Raw genomic sequence first — 21,957 nt, 5'->3', positions numbered from 1 at the left:
CTAGCTGTTAACCTTTTAAAAGGTTGGGGCCATGTTGACTTATGTGTAATAAACTCCAAGCTTGTTTGAATTACATTTACTTCAGGGTTGCTTTTACCAGTTTCTCAACCATATACCCTCATTCTCAACAGTAAAACTTTAATTCCTAAAACTAAAAGTTGTGTTCTGAAACATGAAAGATGAATGCACAACAATGTAAAATAGGCACAAACCACCAACTTTCCTGATCTAATTTTAGTGCATTCACTCAGAGTCATCTCTCATTATGTGTGTTTTTGCATTTTGTTTGCGATTCCCAGGTCTGCATTGTACAGAAGAAAGACTCAAAGAAGATGTACGCCATGAAATACATGAACAAGCAGCAGTGTGTAGAGCGCAATGAAGTGCGGAATGTATTTAAAGAGTTGCAGGTTATGCAGGTTCTAGAGCACCCATTTCTTGTCAATTTATGGTAAGTAACTGCTCATGTTAGGGTGTATTTCATTGTCTACTGCTGGGCTAGTGAGAATCTCCATTGCATTGGGGTACTCACTAATGATTTGGTACAGTCTACAGTACCAATATTGACCCATTTCTATTGTAGAATTCTATGAACTGATCTGTATTCTATATATCCTGTTTATCTGTCTCTATTCTGTATGTCCTATTTACCTATCTCTAGTCTATATATCCTATTGACCTATCTTTATTCTTTGGATTACCTATTCTCTGTCCTATTTACCATTTTTCTATCTCTAACTATATTCTGCTGCCTGTGTGAATTCCAAATTTCTGCCTTGTGCTGTGAGCATTCCAGATACTGGTGGATAAACACTAATGCAATACCAACACTGTAAATAGCACAAAAAAAGCAAATTAAGGGCGAAGGATTTTTTTTAAAATTGTGCACACTTTGGTGTGTGCATATAGTGAGAGAGAAATAGATGGAAAGTAGTGAGATGCTAGGTTTCAGTTCTGGTGCAATTGACTAAAAGCTAATTTTCCACAATCAGTTTGAGGCCAACAGAATGCATTGTTTCACTCCAAGTGAAATATTGTTGGCTTCACATTTGATCTGCAATTCTGATGTTAAATAATCCACTTTGTATTTAGGCAAGAGGTGTGATATCAATTCTAGGAGGGGAATGTCACATCATTTTGACTTCACACAGGCTCCATTTAGGACCTTCCTAAGCTGTGCGCTTTAATGCTATCAGCCACTGGATGGGACTGTCATCAAACTGACAATAAAATTCAAAGAGTATTTGCATATAAATGAGTGGAGATTTCACTGTTAACTTTGGTAAGTGGCATCACTCAGATTTACCATCCACGCATTGCTCTCAGCTGATATTAATCTCAAATTGGTACATGAAGTATAACGTTAGAATTAAATAATTGGGTTCTTCTTGTACCCATCTTCACATTCCCCCATGGTTACTGTCCATCCTCTCTGCAATCCAGACTTATTTTCCTTCCTGCATCCTTCAGTCTTCTGACTGGTATTTGTGCTTCACCTCTCCATCCAATCTCCCGTCATCTCCTTTCCAAAGCCCTTTTCCCCTCCTCCCAAGGCTTTCACCATGCTCCACCTCCCTTTACCTCCCTCCCAAGACCTCTTCATCTCCTCTTTCCCCCTCTTTCCCCCTCTTTCCCAAGATGTCTCCATCTCCCACCACCTCCTTCACAAGACCCCTCTATCTCCCTCGCAAGACCACTTAGTCTCCATCCATCTTCCTCCCACGGTCCCTTCATATCCCTCCCAGCTTCTCCATCTCTCTTAAGAGCTCTTCTCAAATCCAGAGTTTCTCAAATACAGTTTTTATTGCATGTTTTTTGGTACCCCTCCTGAACTCTTTCCCTTGGATTGATGTTTGTTGCCCTTGTTATAACTCTGTAATGTACCTTGCTACATTTTGTACCTTAAAGGCACAATATAATAACAGGGAGTTGTTGATATGTGTGAACTCAGACAAATCATTCTGATGGTGAATATTATTTGATGGTTGAGTGAAATAATCTCCTGGATTAAGATTTATCTATGTTTGATGTGGTGTAATCTATGGAAATCCAGTTGCTAAACAAAGCCTATGGAGTGTGCTGTAATTTGAAATATGTGACTTGAAATGCAATGAATCATTGATGTGTTTTTGTACAAGTCCAGAGAAAACGAATTAACCAGCTGATGTTTTGGTTGGTGAACAAAAAGCAAGAAATTCTGCCTTCACTAATTATCATGAAAAAATAAGCCTGAGTTTAAAAACTGATATTCAAAGTGAGTGAATTTCAGCCTTGTCATGGGCAGATTCATATCATATGCAATGTTGAATTAATGGCTGGTGTCTGAGAGTTTGCTGCAAATTAATCTGGAAGAGGGATCATATGGCAAATGTGATGCCCAAATGAAGTACTTTTGAAGTGTGATGACTGAGAAGTCAATTTTCACAAAACAAGATCCCAAGGTGCCAATCCTCCAGGAATGATCTAGAGTCTCCAGGATTTGCAGATTAATCTTCAGAACACTGAGAGCAATCCCAACAGCAAAAAAGGTACTTGGCAGTAAAAAAATATTGTGGTTATTTTAAATTTTCTTTAAACACTTTTTGCTCACTGGATATGGTGCAACAAAGCTGTTTAACTGAGAATGAAGAATTATCCAAGTGAGTAACAAAGAAATTGCCCGTTTCCTAATTGGTCATGAGAATCTGGTTCACTGCAAGGGTGGACATGTTGGATGGGTGGGGGCAGGGCAGCTGGAGGCTGACCATGTGATGAAACCTCCAGTAATACATCCAGCGGGTGACCAAAAACTTGGTCAAGGAGGTTGGTTTTAAGGATCATGTTAATGGAGGAGAGAGAGGTAGAGAAGTTTAAGGTGGGAATTCCAGAGCTTAGAGCCTGGACAACTGAAGGGCCCTGGAGATGAGCAGTTTCGACAGTCAGGTAAAAAAAGGGATTATAACAGCCCCAGCTGGGCATTTCTGCACCATCAGGACATGCTCTTTCTTTGAAGCTCCGGCTTCAGATCGGATCTGGACCTTTAATAGGAATACAGGTTCAGCAGAGGGAAGCCGTGAGAGGGTGGGTCAGGGAAGGGGACGCAAGTCGGAGGTCAGGGAGGAGAGAGACCACATGTCAGAGGTCAGGGAGCAGGGGGGAGGCCAATCCAAAATGGTACCAATCGAGTCACATGTCCCTATGTAAGACTGGTGGGAAACTATGTTAAAACGAATCTTGCAATGTTAAGTAAGTTTACAGGGCCTATTAACTTACCAATGGTAAACCAAAACAACATTAAACAGGGACTTAATGTAGTTAGATGTGAGGCGATACACTCTGGTAGAAACAGCAACTATACCTTAGAAAATAGGAAACTAAATGCGTTAGAAGAGCAAAGGGATACAGGTGAAAAATCATTAAAAACAGCAAAACAGGTTAGCAAAGCAATTACATTTCTAGCAAAGCACAGGGATTTATTTCCAGGGGTATAATATTCAAAAGTAGTGAAGTTATATTAAACTTGTATAGGACACTGGTCAGTCCACATATGGAATACTGTGCACAATTCTAGCCTCCAAGTTAAGAAAGGACACAGAGGCACTGGGGAAAGTGCAAAAAATATTTATAAGGATGGTACCAGAACTGAGACATGACAGCTCTCAGGAAAGGCTGAATTGGTTGGGGCTTTCATCTTTAGAAAAAGAATTGGGGGGAATTTAATGCTCTCCCCAGGAACCGACAGGGACTTAGAGGAGGCTGTCTAATAGGGCAGGAAGGCTCAGGGTGGAAAACAACACCCCCCACCCCACCCCCAACCCAACCCTGTGCCCCCCCCCCTCCCCCACAGCCCACCCCACCCCAAACCCAACAAATTCAGTCCAGGGCAGGAAGGGTCAATGATGAGGGCCATGCCATGTAGGAAAGCCGCCAATTAACCTGGGTTGTGCTTGTGGGGAGATTGTGGGGCCCTCTTTGGGCATCCTGTGCCCAACAGAGGGACCTGCCAGCAGGAAGGGAGGGACCCATGGGAAAACACCCTCCTGCCCTTCACAATAACCACTCAATCCCCTCACCAGGGACTCCCTGACAGGCCTGGGCAAACTCATCCCACTCATTTTCATCCAGGGGCTCCAGCAACGATTTTTATCCTTGGGCTTCATGCAGTACCAGCAGTGGCCACCACACCAGATGGCACTGCCGGTACTGGAGAGCTGCTGAGCTCTGATTGGCCACCCGCTCTCAGGGCTGAACATCCAACCACACTAGTAAGCCTGGTGATAAATTGCTTCTGCTGGAGCGGGGAACCCTGGCGGCAACTGGCAGTCTGCTTAATTGGGATTTAATCCCAATGGGGCTCCCAAAAATGGCCATGGCAGGATTGCCATCAGCACTATAGCCGGTGGATGGGCATATCACCACAACATTAAATTCTGCCCTTGGGGTGGCCTAATAGGGATCTTTAAAATTAAGAAAGAGTTGAGCAGGATAGATCTGGAGTGAATGTTTCCATTTGTGTGATAATCCAAACTGGGGCCATAAATATAAGATAGTTACTAACAAATCCAATAGGGAAATAAAGATTTTTTTTAAAAATTGAGAGAATAGTTAGAATGTGGAACTCACTACAACAGGAAACGGCTGAGGCAAATAGCTCAGATGCTTTCAAAAGGAAAGTAGGTGAGTGTATGAGAAAAAAAGGAATGGAAAGATAAGCTGAAAGTGTGGGATGAGGTAAATGGAATGGGAGAAGACTGGTATTGAGTATAAATACCAGCACAGACTCATTGGGCCAAATGGCCTGTTTCTGTGCTGTAGATTCTATGTAACATACTTGTATCTAAGTGGATCAGAATCACAACTGACTGTTAAGCATGAGGCAAATGCTTTGATAGTTGAGACTCTGGGAACTAAGTTCACGAGCTAAACGCTACGTGCGCATTGATTTATCAGAAGTCACGGATCTACAAGCAGACAATCCCCGCTGGCACTGGCAAACATCAGTCATAATTTATCCCACTCGAAAACAGCCCCTCGGGATCACCTTGGCAATGAGAAATGTGGGAAAACAGATGCTTCAAACATGGTTGAACATTTTTGGGATTACTGGTATTAAACAGCAGATCATTTTCATATGACTGCTTCCATATCGCATATATGCAGCTGTTCTGTGTGTGCTCTTTCTCTCTTTGCTCCTTTTCCCCATGTTGTGTGATCAGACCCTGGCCCAGTCCCTTCAAGAATAGGGAGGGGGAGGAAGGATGGGAATTGCATTTGGGAATACTTACAATAGTTAATGATGTCTTGTCACAAAGAGACCCCACTGGCTCTGTCAATTTAATATTTTTTTAAATAATGAGGTGCGTTTACTGAGCTCAAAGAATGTCCCCACGTGAATTTTTTTTTAATGGCCATATGGTGCCAGATTGTAACTGCTAATAGTTCTGTTTTCTGCTTACAATATGAGCTCATTACGGCTAGAGACTTGTCCAAGATCTGCCTACCAAAGTGAATCGAAACACAGTAGGTGCTTGGTTCCCTATGTGATTTTCTGTGTGGATTTTTAAAGGGAGTGGAGTCACCTTTGTGAAAAATTGTCTGGCATGACACCATGTGATGGTTTACCCCTGTGGAGGCAGAAAACAGAAGTCGGGACTGTTTCCTGGTCAGAGCTTCCCCTCCGCTCCCCCCATCATGGCCCCCAAAGGGAAACAGTCACTTTTTGAGCTTTTCACAGAGGTGGCCCCTTACATGGCATGGAGAATGGTTCCCTGTTCAATTAAGGGTGATGGACAGTCTCTTGAAGCTGGGGCAGTGGGGTGGGGACGGGGTACGAAGCAGAGGCCTTCCAGCTTGAGAAGAGCAGCAGCCTCGGATAGCAGGTAAATAACAGAGAGGGCACTTCAACATAGTTCTTGTGGCCAGGTCACACTGTGGTGGGTAGGTGTAGGTGGAGGGGCAATACCTCTCTAATAGGGTGGCCTGTGGCTGCTCTCATACCCAGGCAGGCAGACAGGGCCTTTTGGCCTGCCTGGAGCACTGTCCCATCACAGTCTACTGCTGGGCACCCACCCCCAAGCACCTAACCTAGTCCCCTAACTGGTGTGGAAAACTGAAGGCTGACTTTGAACAAATTAATGTTATCATGTAGTCATCAGATATGATTGTAAGTCCAATCCATTGAAAAATCAACCCAAGTCAAGAGGCCAATTCTCCTTTGCAGGTATCCCTATTAAGAGTCAGCCTTGGCTTAGTGGGAGCACTCTTGCCAATTGATCAGGAGATTGTAGATTCAAATCTCATTCCTAAACTTTGGTACATTATTTCAGCTGTTACTACAGTGGGAAATGAGTTGTTGCAGCTGGATGAGAAATAATTTGGATGAAAATTAAGGTCCTGTGCATCTGCTCAGATGAATGTAAAAGATCCTATGGCATTATTCAAACAAGAGCAGGGCAGTTCTCCTGATGCTCCACCCAGTACTATCCCTCAAACAGTACAATAATGTAGATTTACATGGATCTCACTGATATTTGTGGGACTTTGTTAAGCACAAATTGGTTGCTACATTTCCCTATCTAATGGTCACTATACCTCAAAAGTATTCATTGTATGTTAAAGTGCTTTAGGGCTTGCTGAGGATGTGAAAGGTGTTACTTAGATGCAAGTTATTTTGTTCTTTATGTCACGGGTATGGAGTGGAAGAAAAAGAGCAGAGAAACTTTCATTTCCAGTGCAGTTCTGGGCAGGGGTTCTGAGAAGTGGGGGTGGGAGGGGGGCATTCATCTGTAATAGGCGAAAGCATTCTGTCTGATTCAAAAATTAGGGATGGGACAGGTGTGATAACACCTATAACAGGTCACAAAGAAAACTCCCCTGCACTACTTCATTTCAAATCCCTTGATATCTTTCTCTACCATTTATCTATCACTTTCCCTCTTGAAAGACTCAAACTATTTGTCTCACAGGACAGCCTGCTCCTTATGTGAAGAGTAACTCAGCTCCTGACTCTCCAAAGCCTGTTCACCATCTACAAGGCACAAGTCAGGAGTGTGATGAAATACTCCCAACTTGTCAGGAAGAGAGCAGCTCCCACAATACTCAAGAAGCTTGACACCATCCAGGACAAAGCAGCCCACTCGATTGGCACCACATCCACAAACATTCACTCCCTCCACTACTGACACACAGTGGCAGCAGTGTGTACCATCTACAAGATGCACTGCAGCAACTTACCAAGGCTCCTTAGACAGCACCTTCCATACCAATGACAACCACCATCTAGAAGGACAATGGCAGACACATGGAAGTTCCCCTCCAAGCCACACACCATCATGACTTGGAAATATATCGCTGTTCCTTCACTGTCGCTGGGTCAAAAATCCTAGGACTCCCTCCTAACAGCATTGTGGGTGTACCTACACCACATAGACTGCCGCATTTAAAGAAGGCAGCTCACCACCACCTTCTCAAGGGCAACTAGGGGTAGGAAGCAAATGCTGACCTAGCCAGTGACACCCACACCCCATGAAGAAAAAAAAAGAAAAGGCAAATAGATATTCACTGGTTTAAGCCCCTCTGTAGCTTGCTTCAGAGACTTCTTAAATACGGTGATGGGTTTCTCTGCCTAAATGACCCAAAAATATTTATAAATAGTGGCTGGGATCAGCTGAATCAACACAGATTTGGAATGGAACTTGAGACCTTGTCGGTCTGTGTGGCTCAGGTGCTGAGTGGATAAGCACACTAAACCATGGGACCTTCAATATATAAAATAAAAATCATATCGGAACAATATTGATGCAGCACATGCGGTGTGAGAAAGGACACCCTGGTGTTGTGGCACTGCCCTTTGTAGAAAAGAGGCTGGAGAATGCATTCTGCTTTGCAGCTAGATCTGTAGCAATGGTGCTGTGCCAAGTTCTTGTATTTCATTGCGCAACCGTCTCAGTAGCTGAGATAATTAATTTAGTTACAATAAGGTACGGTTTTCGTGAGTGAATAGGCCTTCCTGCAATGATTTAAGATCATGCTGAATGAAATGAAGACTGTTCAGATTGACTTTTCTCAACCAATATATGCAATATCTAAATTACCAATGATTACAGTACTTTTCCATGTTTTTTTTCTCATTGTAAAGTAAAAGTAAGGTTGGAGATCAGGGAAAATGTATTTTTCATGCATCGTAGTATTTGGAATAGATTGTCAGGAAAGCCAGATAATACTGTGGCAATGAACCAGTTGAGAAAGGGCTGGATAAACACCTGGAATAGAATTCAAAACCATATAAATCCATGTCAACAGCGATGAGGAACATCACTGCGACCATGCTGTTGTGACTGTGAAAGTATCACTGATGGAAAGGAACTGATGTGGGAACAGTAAATGACCGTAAATGTAGGAGAGCTTTTCCTAGGTATCTTTGGGGATGTGGAGAAATTTTACAGAGCTTCCCTCAGGAGATTAAACAAATTAGGTAGACGGTAAAGGAGACCTTGGGCTGCATCTTACCTATGTCGGGTGGGCTGGGTGCGAGTGGGTGGGGGCGGGCGTGGAGCCGATTGGCTGCATGTTGCCATTTTATGTGGGCGGGCCTTACCACGTGGCTGGTAACGCTCAGCGCTACCTGTGCGGGTGGGGGGTGGGGGGCGGAGGGAGAACCAGTGCCTGTGCTCTTTCGCGCCTGAAAATCTTGTTACAAATAAAATAGAAAAATTATTTAAACATGTCCCCTCATGTGACATTACCACATGAGCTGGGACGTGTTTGTCAAGTTCGCCAAATTTAATTATTAATTTTATAAAACCTTCAGGAAACCTCATTCCACAATTGGATGAGATTTCCTGGAAAATGCAAAGGCCGCCTGGGCTCTTCGCCTGCCCGCCAACCTTAAGGTTGGACGGGCAGCGGTGTTAATGATCTTAATGACTTTATTAATGGCTTTAATAGGCCTTTGACAGTTCGGCGGTCACACAGCCGCCTCCGGCACACGTCCACCAAACGCAATATTGGAATGACGCCGGGATGCACACCCGGCATCATCTCGCGTCATTTTGCGTGTCGGCGTGTTGGGCTCACCCCCGCACGCTGACAGAAATATTCTGGCCCTTATGTATACACGACATGTGGAAGAAATGACATCAATCACCCGAATTCTCATTTCATGCTCTTTTTATGTGCTTCAAACTGTCACTTAGGACCCCACTGACTCACACCAGAACATACCAGCTCAATGAACCAGTTCTTTATTTTGTAATGAAATACTATTAATTCACTATCCCATCAATCAATATAACAATAGCCCATCCAATGGTACACACTGTCATTGGTGACATAGGACTTGCTGTGCAATGTAAGTGAAAGGTTAATAACTTGGTATGCTTGGATGTTAATGATCCTGCGATCAGCCCTTGTTTATTGGAATGATCCAAGTTTTCAAGAAACCTTCAAAGGAAGCTTCTTGATGTATTACCTGTTATATATCACATCAGTAGGTGATGGGCAGTTTGACTCAAAACATCAAGGTCACTTATGCTCAAGAGCATAAGAAAATAAAAACATAAGAAAAAGGAACCTGAGTGGATGATACTGCCTCTTGACCCTGCTCCGCCATTCAATGTGATCATGGCTGATGTTGGGCTTCAACTTCACTTCCGCCACCGCCCCTCCACCACCACCACCACCACTGCCCCCCACCCCCCCCCAACCTCCCCATATCCCTTGATCCACTGAGAAATCTGTCTATCCCAGCCTTAAATATATTCAACGATGGAGCATCCACAACCCTCTGGGGTAGAGAATTCTAAAGATTCACAACCCTTTGAGTGAGGTAATATCTCCTCATCTCAGGTTGATCCCTTATCCTAAGACTGTGCTCCTGTGTTCTAGATTCCCCAGGTAGGGGAAACAACCTCTCAGTATCTACCCTGTCCAGCCCCTTCAGAAACTTGTATGTTTCAATGAGATCAGATCTCATTCTTCTAAGCTCTAGAGAGTATAGGTCCAATTTCCTCAGCCTCTCATCATAGGACATCCGTGTCATCCTAGGAACTAAACTAGTGAACTTTTGCTCTACTGCCTCCAATGAAAGTATTTCCTTCTTCAGTTTTGGAGACCAAAATTGTGCACAGTATTCTAAGTGTGGGCTCATCAACACCCTGTACAATAAAGACTTCCTTACCCTTGCCCTCCAATCCCCTTGCAATAAGGTCTAGTTGTTACAGATAACTAACTTTTGGGAAAGTTGAAATCAAGTTCTAGCTTGAGTGAGTTTGGACTGACTGAAGAGAAAAAAGATGAGCTGCTGCTGATTAAAATGCTGCACCCATTGCTCTTCAGTTGCTAAATTTTGGTCATGTTTTGTAAATAGTCAAGTTTTTTTTCTATCTTTGCCTCTTTTGAAGGCACAGGCACTCATGATGGGTCACATGGGTGACCATTGCTGGTATTTTGCCCAAGTGACCATTCTTCATGAGATGAGCTTAGATAGTTGGCATTAGCAGCTATTTAACCATGGGGGGAACTGGCAGTTCAACGTAACCCTGCTCTCATCTGACATCCAAAGGCAAACATTTTCCAATAGAAGTCACTAACCAAGTAGGCACTTAGATAAAGTGCAGTACTTAACAGTGGATAAAATCTGTGCTTTAATCAAGTTATTATTGTTTTGTTGTTCTGATTATGTGTGAGTGAACCAAAGTGTTCCAAATTTAATGGGTCAACATTAGATAGTCCCCTCATGTTCGGTATTACCAGTCACTCCTGTAAATGGACCTTACAATCCTGACACTGAAGGGCACCTTTACCACCCAATAACTAATTGAACATTGTAACCCAGGGATTGTAATGTAGACCCCTCATGCGTGCTGTGATCGTGCACATGTTTCCTCATCTTTATAGAAGTCTGGCATAAAAGCATTCTAGTGAGACAAGACACCAACATAGAATACATGAATGAAAAGGATGCCAGTGAGAGACATTTGTTTCTTACCACATTTTATAACATAAAATAACAAACCATGCATTCCCACAGGGTTAGGGTGAATGGTGAGTGTGGCAAGCAGGAACACATTTATAAGTCAGCAGTCCCTCAACTAACTGACAGTAACACTTTCTCTAATGGGCCATATGTGTTCCATACCACAGCAATGAGTCTCATGGTATCTTTGGCATGTTGTGTCTCTCGATGCTTCGGACTATCTCACCCTCGTATCTCCTGATAGAGAGACAGACAAAAACTGGTTTCTGACCCCTTACTCCTGTGTAACAAGGATTGGTTTACTGAGTTGCCAGTCAAGGTTACCACCTTGAATGAATTGTTCTTCCTCTTTCTGGTTTAGGAGCCCCTGTCACCTGTATTTTCTGTCCAGCTGAGCTATTTGCCAGAGGTATTGAAGGAAATCCCATTCTAACCCTAGGATACAAACAAGCAGTATGCTAGCAGATATGTTCAAAGAATTACCAATGTTTTAAAGTTGATGCAACATGCACAATGGCTGTTCTACCTGGTATTCTGCCTAAACATCCTAATCAACATTTAAGAAGATTGTGTGTCACTGGGAATTAATCCTTTATTAGGTGATCCTGACTTTATATCAACAAGATAGCATAAATTAAACTAAAAATCCTCTCAAGATCAAATTGATACAAGTTTCAAAATGTTATAGGATGTTTAACCATCAATTGTCCAAATTATACCAATTTATTTTTTTGTTTAAAATCTTTTAAGACTATCTAAAGTTGCCCTGTATGAAAGTAATGACAAAATTTGCATTTACACAATAACTTCTAATATCTTCATTATGTCCCGAGTGCTTCACAACCAGTTAATTACTTTGAAGTTGAGCTTTGAATTGTAAAGCCAGCTGGGAACATTGGTTGATCAAAGCTCAGCTTGATCTTGATATAATTGTCTTGCCCATCTCAAACTGGGCCAAATGGCTCATTAGTTTAATTATTGTAACATCTACTTGAATCTGTTTCAAGAAGATTCTTAACTTCGGATATAATAGGAATTAGAGTGGACTTACATACAGAAAAAGGCTATTTGGATATAATAGGTATTACGGCGGATTTACATACACAAACAGGCTGTTTGGATGTAACAGGCATTACAGTGGATTTACATACACAAACAGGCTATTTGGGTATAATAGGCATTGCAGTGGATTTACATACGCAAACAGGCTATTTGGATATAATAGGAATTACAGTGGATTTACATACACAAACAGGCTATTTGGATATAGTAAGCATTACAGTGGATTTACATACACAATCAGGCTATTTGTGTATAATAGACATTACAGTGGATTTACATACACAATCAGGCTATTTGTATATAATAGGCATTACAGTGGATTTACATACACAAACAGGCTATTTGGATATAATAGGCATTACAGTGGATTTACATACACAATCAGGCTATTTGGGTATAATAGGCATTACAGTGGATTTACATACACAATCAGGCTATTTGAATATAATAGGCATTACAGTGGATTTACATACACAAACAGGCTAGTTGGCTCAACTGCTCTGTATCTCCTGCCACAACTCTTCATCTAACAATATCATCATAGCCTTCTATTCCTTTCCCCTTTATGTATTTGTCTAACATTCACTAAAAAACATCTTTGCTGTTGGCTCATCTACTACTCTTAGCAGCGAGTTCAACATTCTCACCACTCTTCATGGGTAAAGAAGTTTTTTCGGAATTCTCTGTTGGGTTTAGTAGTGACTAGCTTATAATAATAGCTCCTAGTATTGTATTCCCCCACAACAGGAAGTATATTCTCAGCCTTTACTTTATCAAACCCTCTCATTATCTTAGAGATCTCTATTAGGCCATCCCTCAGTCTTTTTTCTGAAGAACAGAGCTTCAGCCTGTTCAATCTTTCTTCATAGGTAAAACGTCTGAGCTCGAGTATTATTCTTGTAAATGTTTTTTTGCACCTTCCCTGCTGCCTTTTTTATCCTTTTGATAATATGGAGGCCAAAACAGTTCATAGCACTCTCAATTTGGAATCCAATTATCCATAGATGGCCTTTTAAGTTTGGTCAAATGTGGCTAACAGGTACCATAAGGCTTATCAATAATTTCAATTCACCTCTGCCTTTCAGGTATTCATTTCAGGATGAGGAGGATATGTTCATGGTGGTGGACCTCCTTCTGGGTGGAGACCTTCGTTATCATCTGCAACAGAATGTTCACTTTAAGGAGGAAACAGTGAAACATTATATTTGTGAGCTGGCTCTGGCATTGGATTATCTACAGAGCAGATACATCATTCACAGGTCAGTTGTTCGGACCGTACAAGGACAGGGCTAATTATAAATGAAGCATTATCCCTGGTGCAATGAAATCCACTTTTGGATATGATCACTTTGGTCATTGTTAAACAGTATGGAAAGTTGAGTTCAAAGAAGGCTAGATGAAATACACCACCTTGATTGGGGCCCACATTATTTTCTTCACTGCTGTTCTAGGGTTATTTTTGCGAAAATGGAAAATTGTCCTTAATAAACTCACTAGATCTACTGAGTTGGTCGCTAGTGAAAATTTACAGCTCATCGGGCTGCAGTGAGATTCTCACGTCTGCTCTTGGAAGCTCAGTTACTGTTGATCGGAATCAAAATATTGGTACAAATGGAAAAATACATCATGTCACCAATAATATTATCTTACACACGTTTTGTTTTCAATGGTGCATTTCTCATGACATGGGAGCATATCAGAGTGACCCTTAATCAAGGTTAGATCTCCAATTCATCCTCCCTTAGATTCTTTCTTAGTTCGTATTTATTGATATTTGTACAGTACCTTAGCACATCCAGACAAAGGAAAGACATCTTGGCAGTTAACACCTCTGAATGGCATTCCTCTGACTGCTATTTTAAGGCAAGCGCTAACAAGCTTAAATTATTGGGGGAAATATTTGACAAGTGCCGAAAACAGGGACAGAAATCATGATCGGTAATTAACCTGTTTGTTCTGATGTAAGCTGCATGCAAATTTTGGACTGCCTGCTAATTTAAATGATTGCCCTGTGCATTCCAGCACTAAATCCAAGCACTGTGTGATGGAAGGGGTCATCAACAGTGCTATCAAGCAGCACTCGCTTAGCAATAACCTGCTCACTGATGCTCAGTTTGCGTTCCGCCAGGATCACTCAGCTCCTGACCTTGGTTCAAACATAGACAAAAAAGCTAAACTCCCGAGGTGACGTGAGAGTGGCTTCTCATCTAGGCAGCATTTGACCGAGTGTGACACCAAGGAGCCCTAGCAAAACTGGAGTCAATGGGAATCAGGGGGAAAACTCTCTACTGGTTGGAGTCATACCCAGCACAAAGGAAGATGGTTATGGTCAATCATCTCAGTCCCAGGACATCACTGCAGGAGTTCCTGAAGGTAGTGACCATCTTTAGCTACTTCATCAATGACCTTCCTTCCATCATAAGGTCAGAAATGAGGATGTTCGCTGATGATTGCACAATGTTCAGCACCGTTCATGACTCCTCAGATACTGAAGCAGTCCTTGTCCAAATGCAGGCAGACTTGGACAATATCCAGGCTTGGGCTGACAAGTGGCAAGTAACATTCATGCCACACAAGTGCCAGGCAATGACCATCTCCAGCAAGAGAGAATCTAACCATTGCCCCTTGACCTTCATTGGCATTACCATCGGTGAATCCCCCACTATCAACATCCTGAGGTTACCATTGACCAGAGCTGAACTGGACTAGCCATATAAATACTGTGGCTACAAGAGGCTAGGAATCCTGTGACGAGTAACCCATCTCCTGACTCCCCAAAGTCTCTCCACCATCTACAAGGCACAAGTTAGGAGTGTGATGGAATACTGTCCACTTGCCTGGATAAATGCAGTTCCAACAACACTAAAGAAGCTTGACACTATCCTGGACAAAGCAGCCTGCTTGATGGGCACCCCATCCACAAATATTCACTCCCTCCACCACCGAAGCACAGTGGCAACAGTTAGTACCATCTACAAGATACACTGCAGGAACTCACCATGCCTCCTTAGACAGCACCTTCCAAACCAATGACTACTACCACCTAGAAGGACAAGGGCAGCAGATGCATGGGACACTACCATCTGAAGGTTCCCCTCCAAGCCACACACCATCCTGACTTGGAAATATATCACCGTTCATTCACTGTTACTGGATCAAATCCTGGAACTCCTTTCCTATCAGCACTGTGGATGTACCTACACCACATGGGCTGCAGCGGTTCAAGATGACAGCTCACCACCACCTTCTCAAGGGCAGTTAAAGATAGACAATAAATGCTGGCCTCGCCAGCGATGTCTACCACCCATTAATGAATTTTTTAAAAATCCCAGCACTAAACCCAAGCACCATGTGCATCCCAGCACTAAACCCAAGCACCGTGTGTATCCCAGCACTAAACCCAAGCACCGTGTGTATCCAGGCACTAAACCTAAGCACCGTGTGTATCCCAGCACTAAACCTAAGAACCGTGTATATCCCAGCACTAAACCCAAGCACCGTGTGTATCCCAGCACTAAACCCAAGCACCATGTGCATCCCAGCACTAAACCCAAGCACCGTGTGTATCCCAGCACTAAACCCAAGCACCGTGTGTATCCCAGCACTAAACCCAAGCACCGTGTGTATCCCAGCACTAAACCCAAGCACCGTGTGTATCCCAGCACTAAACCCAAGCACCGTGTGTATACCAGCACTAAACCCAAGCACCGTGTGTATCCCAGCACTAAACCCAAGCACCGTGTGTATCCCAGCACTAAACCCAAGCACCGTGTGTATCCCAGCACTAAACCCAAGCACCATGTGTATCCCAGCACTAAACCTAAGCACCGTGTGTATCCCAGCACTAAACCCAAGCACCGTGTGTATCCCAGCACTAAACCCAAGCACCGTGTGTATCCCAGCACTAAACCCAAGCACCGTGTGCATCCCAGCACTAAACCCAAGCACCGTGTGTATCCCAGCACTAAACCTAAGCACCGTGTGTATCCCAGCACTAAACCCAAGCACCGTGTGTATCCCAGCACTAAACCCAAGCACTGTGTGTATCCCAGCACTAAACCCAAGCACTGCTGACTGGTTGCATGCCTCAGCTGGGAGCACAGGTTTGCAAGAGGCTGACACCACTTAAAGCTAGCCTGCACCTCTTAAAGGCAAAGTGCATTCTGGCTGCTGGAATTGTTTGTGAAAGACTTTGTGAGCAGGAAGAAGAGTGAAAATGGTGTTAATAGGACAGACAGCATGCTCCGAAGGGTCTCTGATGCCGCTCTGGAAACCTTGGTGCAGGAAATTGACAGGAGGAAAGAGGTCCTCAACACTCAGTGGGCCAGGATGTCAATTGTATATTCAGAGATAAAAACAAAAAGCTAAAAGCTACTGCGGATGCTGGAAATCCAAAACAAAAACAGAATTACCTGGAAAAACTCAGCAGGTCTGGCTCCACCGATGCTGCCAGACCTGCTGAGTTTTTCCAGGTAATTCTGTTTTTGTTTTGTCAATTGTATATTAATTGTGTTCCATTGTTACAGGTAGTGGACATTAATTGGAGATTCACTTCCTCTAGAAATAGAAATAGATTGAAATTATGGTTGTTGGGTTAGGAGGCGTGTGTTTGTAATGTATATTTCAGTAAATAAAGGCTTATAAAAGTGTATAAATATTAGTTCCAGTTTTATCCTTCATCACCTGGCTTTCTGGAGAAGAACACAGGAGGGGCCCAAGACAGACACTGAGAAGGCAGTAGGAGCTGGTAGCTTTCACTGTCAATGCATCACCTCTGTCAATGTAGCACTGAAGTATTGAATACAAAGCGGGAAGAAGTTTAATGGCCATACAGAAGAGGTGAAGTCAGTAAAATCCCAAATGCCAAATCCTTACAAGTGAATGACTAGCTTCACATGCTGGCTGATGCCTCAGCTTCTTTTGCAGCTCGAGCAGAAACTACCTAATGTTTTGAGCGCTGCAGTGGAAGCTCAGGCTGAAGTCATACAATCTTGATTTGCTGCCATGCAGATTCAGACTGCTGCCATCATTACTGCGGATAGCAGTGTTCAAAGAAGTTTGCAAGGTCTCTCAGGAACCCAGCAACCTGTGCTGCAGTAGATTACTAGGATTACTGAGGTGCTACACTGGAGGAGTCAACTTCACCAACTTTAAACAGCGCTAGAAAATGCCCAGCAAATATACAAACTGAGACAGAGTCAGTGGAAATCAATTGGCAACTAACCTGCAAGTTGTTCCTGATCTTTTTAAATCGGACTGGTGGGGAGTCCCTCCTGCTGCCGAATGCACATTCAGCTGTGCCTGCTTAAGACAAGGCATTCACTGAAACGACAAGGTTGAAAATGGCAGTGCTAGTGTCAATTCAGAGTTGCACACTGACTGAGATCATCACAATCTGCCTACTCTGCACACTTTCAGCACACGCTCCGAATGTCCACCAGAAATAATGTTAAGCACGGACTAGGCTGGGGTGACTTAAAATAACACAATGTCATGGAAACCCGTTGGCATTTTCATATGTTTTTGTTGTACATTTTGATTTTGAACCATTAGGACAAATCCAGTCTGGGCAATTATATAGTAAAACATCCCAAGTAACTTTACAAGAGCTTTGGTGCACTATTAGGAGAGCTATTTTTCATGTCGAGATCCTGCTGAAAACCCGATGGCAATATTTGATGAAGAACAAGAATTTCTCTTCATGTCCTGGTCAGCATTCATCCCTCAAACAACTACCAAAACAAATTGAGTGATTGTTTATTTATTTGCTGTTTCTGGGATCTGGCTTGAATAAACTTCACTTCTTAAGCAATTCATTGACAGTGAAGCACTTTAGGGCATAGCATGATACAGCATAGAAGGTGGCCATTCTGTGCATTGTGCCCATGTCAGCTCTTTGGTAGACCTATCTGTTAGGCCTATTCTCCTCCTTTTCCTATAACACAGTACATTTTTCCCTTTCAAGTTTTTTTAAAAATTTGTTTGTGTGGTATGGGCATTGCTGTCAAGACCAGTATTTATTCCTCATCTTTAATAACTCTTAAGAAGGTATGAGCTGTCTTCTTGAACAACAGCAATCCTTGTGGTGTAGGTACACCCACAGTTCTGGTAGGGAGGGAGTTCCAATTTTGACCCAGCAAATATAAATGAATAAAAACAAACAAATCTGGAATATAAAGCTAGTCTCAGAATGGTGACCATGAAACTGATTGGCATAAAAACCCATCTGGTTCACGAATGCCCTTTAGGGAAGAAAATCTGCTGTCCTTACCTGGTCTGGTCTACATGTGACTCTTAAATGCCCTCTGAAATGGCCTAGCAAGTGTTATTACTGGGATGGAAGGAGTGAGCAGTTCATCTGGTCCCACTACTCCCCAGGTTGCACCATTAGTGTAAATGTTTAATTCACTTACCAATTATTTACCTTCACTGCTGTTAGACACAGAATAAAAGAGATTTTAACCAGGCTTCTTTCAATAAACTCAGAATGATGGATTTATTATAAAACAAAATTTATTTTTTAAAACAAGTTGCACAAACTGGTTAACACACAATATGTAATCTGGAAGTGTAACTATCTATCCCTTTTAAAATATCCCACACTCTCTCTCTCTCTCGCACACACACTCAAAACAAAGGACAAATAAATAGGATTTCTGCAGAGGTTGGCAGTTAAAGAAGGCTTCATGAAAAGGATAAAATTCGCATGGTTTTGATGCTGTCAATCTGGTGCTCCCTTATGTGAAGACAGATCGCTAGTCCCATCTGGGGTCTAGGGTTTCTCAACAATGGAGCTTCAGCATTGAGGAGATCAATCCTTCTTGTCTCAGCTTCTTGGGTTTCCAAATATAGTCAAATTTCACTGAAATGAAGATTCCAAGCTGGATACTGATAACCACACTGTATTTCAGACAAGGCAAGGAGAGTGCAAGCTGGGCAGCTTTTCCCTGAGTTCAAAGAAACAAGTTCAAAACATAACTCATCTCTGTTGGTTGATTTCCAGTAAATCACTAGGGCCTTTGCCTTTAAAGCAATTTTTTTCCATCAATTAGAGTAATTGCAGTTCAAATAAGTAAATAGCTCTCCTTCTCAAGGGCTGTGCTGGTTAATTAACTGAAGTCATGTGATTTCTTAGAAAAGGCATGCTTGCTCACACCCCAAGCTGAACTTATGACCATTTAAAAAAAAAACCCAGGTCTGCTCCCAAATGCCCAAATAATGCAATGCCCTTCCAAATTTTAAAAGAAAATATAACCCTTGAAGATATGGTTCTAACACAAGCCATTCAGTTGTACCAAGCCACTACAGAAAAGTCAAAAAGGAATAAAACTGGACGGGTCACCCTGCATCGACCTAGACACTGGAAATGACAACAACATACCCAGCCCTGTTGACCCTGCAAAGTCCTGCTTACTAACATCTAGGGGTTTGTGCTAAAATTGGGAGAGCTGTCTCTCAGACTCATCAAGTAACAGCCCGACATTGGGTGGAATTTTCTGTGCCTGCTGGCATAGGGTGTGCTCAGCAGCATGAACGGACAATATGGCAAGAAGGCCAGAAATCGGTTTCAGGATGTCGTGAAAGCAGTTTGTGACCATCCGCTCAGCCTGTTGATAGCAGCCCATGTTTCCTGCCATCGGACGTCAGGAACCTCATTGCAATACATCTGCATACCATTATAAGGCCAGCCAACTGGAATCTTACCCCCACCCTCCCCCCCCCACAACCTTGCAGGATCGTCCACCCACGTCTGCGTCATTGCACGCCAGTGCAGGACATATCTTGACAATTATGATGTGCTGAAGTCGGGACTTACCGCCAGGGCCTTGTTTACATCACGGACATCCAAGGAGCAGAAGACGCTGGAGCCCAACAGGGACCCTGGAGGAATGTCTATGGCATTCTGGGTGGATTCCCATGGACATGGCTGTGCTGCGAAGAACCTCACAGAAGATGGAAAGCCACCATTGAGGGTCTGCTCACAACGAATGATGGTCAAGGGGGTGGAGAGGAAGGTCCAGCTGTGTTTGGGAGAGGTAGATGTACGGGGGCGGTGGTGGTAGAGGAAGGTCTAGGATCGACTGGGAGGTGAAGAGGTGTCGGGGTGGGTGTGAGGTTATGGGGGGCGGGGGGGCGGGATGGTGGGGGAAACAACGGTGTCGAAGGGGAGTTTGGGAAGTGGGGAACGAAAGTGTTGGGGGTTGAGGTTGGGAGGTGGGGAGGGAGTATGGGGGGGGAGAAGGGGGTAACGGGGGAGAAGACAGCAACTGGTGAGGTAGGTGTAAGGAGGGTAGAAAGTGTAAGGGAAGAAGGGGGAAAGGAGTGCGGAGAAAGGAGGGAGTCCAAGGGGAGGAAGGTGTGCGGAGAGGGGAGGGAGTCCGGGGGTTGGAAGGAGTGCGCAGAGGGGAGGGAGTAAGTATACAGTCAGGGGAGAGTTATCCTGCATATCCTCAACAGTGACCTCTGACCCAACGCAGTCTCATGGCATCAGGTGAAAATGGGCAAGCACACCTCCTGCTGATTACTACCTACTGCTGTCCCTCAGTTGATGAATCAGTGCTCCGCCATGCTAAGCTTCACTTGGAAGAAGCATTGTGGGTGGCAAGGGTGCAGAATGGACTCTGGGTGGGGGATTTCAATGTCCATCACCAAGAGTTGCTCAGTAGCACCACTACTGACCAAGCTGGCTGAGTCCTAAATGACATAGCTGCTAGACTGGGTCTGCGGCAGGTGGTGAGGGAACCAACAAGACAGAAAAACCTACTAGATCTCATCCTCACCAATCTACCTGTCGCAACAGCATCTGTCCATGACAGTATTGGTAGAGGTGACCATTGCACAATCTTTGTGGAGACGAAGTCCCAACCTGACATTGAGGATATTGTCCACCATGTTGTTTGGCACTACCACTGTAAATAAGAAAGATTCAGAACAGAGCGAGCAGCTCAAAACTGGGCATCTATGAGGTGCTGTCAGCCATCAGCAGCAGCAGAATTGTATTCAACCACAATCTGTAACAGAATCATAAAATGTTTATAGTGCAGAAGGAGGGCATTCAGCCCATCAAATCTGCACTGGCTCTCTGAAAGAGCATTCTACCTAATCCCAACCCCCTGCCTTGTTCCTGTAACCTTACACATAATTTCTTTTCAGATAGCATCGGTCCTCATGGCCGGACAAATCCCTCACTCTGCCATTACCATCAAGCCAGTTTTAATGAGGGTCACAGGAGGGCATGCCAGGAGCAGCACCAGGCATACCTAAAAATGATATACCAACCTGGTGAAGCTACAACACAGGACTATTTGCATGCCAAACAGCAGTAGCAGCATGCGATAGATAGAGCTAAGTGATCACAAACCAACTGATCAGATTCAAGCCTTTCAGTCCTGTCACATCCAGTCCTGAATGGTGGTGCAAATTGCACAACTAACCCAAGGAGGAGGATCCAAAAATATCCCCATCCTCAATGTTGGAGGAGCCCAGCACTTCAGTGCAAAAGGCAAGGCTGAAGCATTTGCAACCATCTTCAGCCAGAAGTTTCGAATGGATGATCCATCTCGGCCTCCTCTGGAGGTCCCTAGCATCACAGATGACATACTTCATGAAGAACCCTGGTTCAGACACCATGAAGTAGGCTTCCAGTCAGGTGTATGTTAATGGCATGTCTTTGTTAATAGCTAGAACTACATACATATTTACAGTAGGAAGTACAGTGATGGAGCTGACCCCATTCTAGGTCTTAACCCAACTGTGTCGATCTCCAGGCTGTCCCTGGTTCTGGGTCAGGTGTCTGCTTACATCACTGTGTGGCGGTATTGTACTCAGTCGCACATTAACCCTCTATGCACCAAACCCTTCTACTAACTTCAGACAATTCAATTCACTCCACGTGATATCAAGAAACGTCTGAAAGCACTGGATACTGCAAAGGCCAAGGG

At 43.6% G+C, this 21,957-nt stretch overlaps 1 protein-coding gene across 1 annotated transcript in view; it reads left to right on the top strand.

The window, feature by feature from the left end:
• Positions 1-305: 305 nt before the first annotated feature.
• Positions 306-21,957, top strand: part of LOC144685712 (serine/threonine-protein kinase 32A-like) — a 157,337-nt gene continuing 135,685 nt past the window's right edge. The window contains exons 1-2 of the mRNA XM_078550520.1: positions 306-451; positions 13,102-13,275. Of these exons, the coding sequence (XP_078406646.1) occupies positions 333-451; positions 13,102-13,275 (293 nt within the window). The 5' untranslated portion in view covers positions 306-332. The remainder of the gene's footprint in view (positions 452-13,101; positions 13,276-21,957) is intronic.

Source organism: Cetorhinus maximus, chromosome 10 (assembly GCF_964194155.1).
Source record: "Cetorhinus maximus chromosome 10, sCetMax3.hap1.1, whole genome shotgun sequence".
In the NCBI taxonomy this organism is placed as follows: domain Eukaryota; kingdom Metazoa; phylum Chordata; class Chondrichthyes; order Lamniformes; family Cetorhinidae; genus Cetorhinus; species Cetorhinus maximus.
The sequence above is the reverse complement of the archived record's forward strand: the minus strand, read 5'-3'. Positions and strand labels throughout refer to the sequence as shown.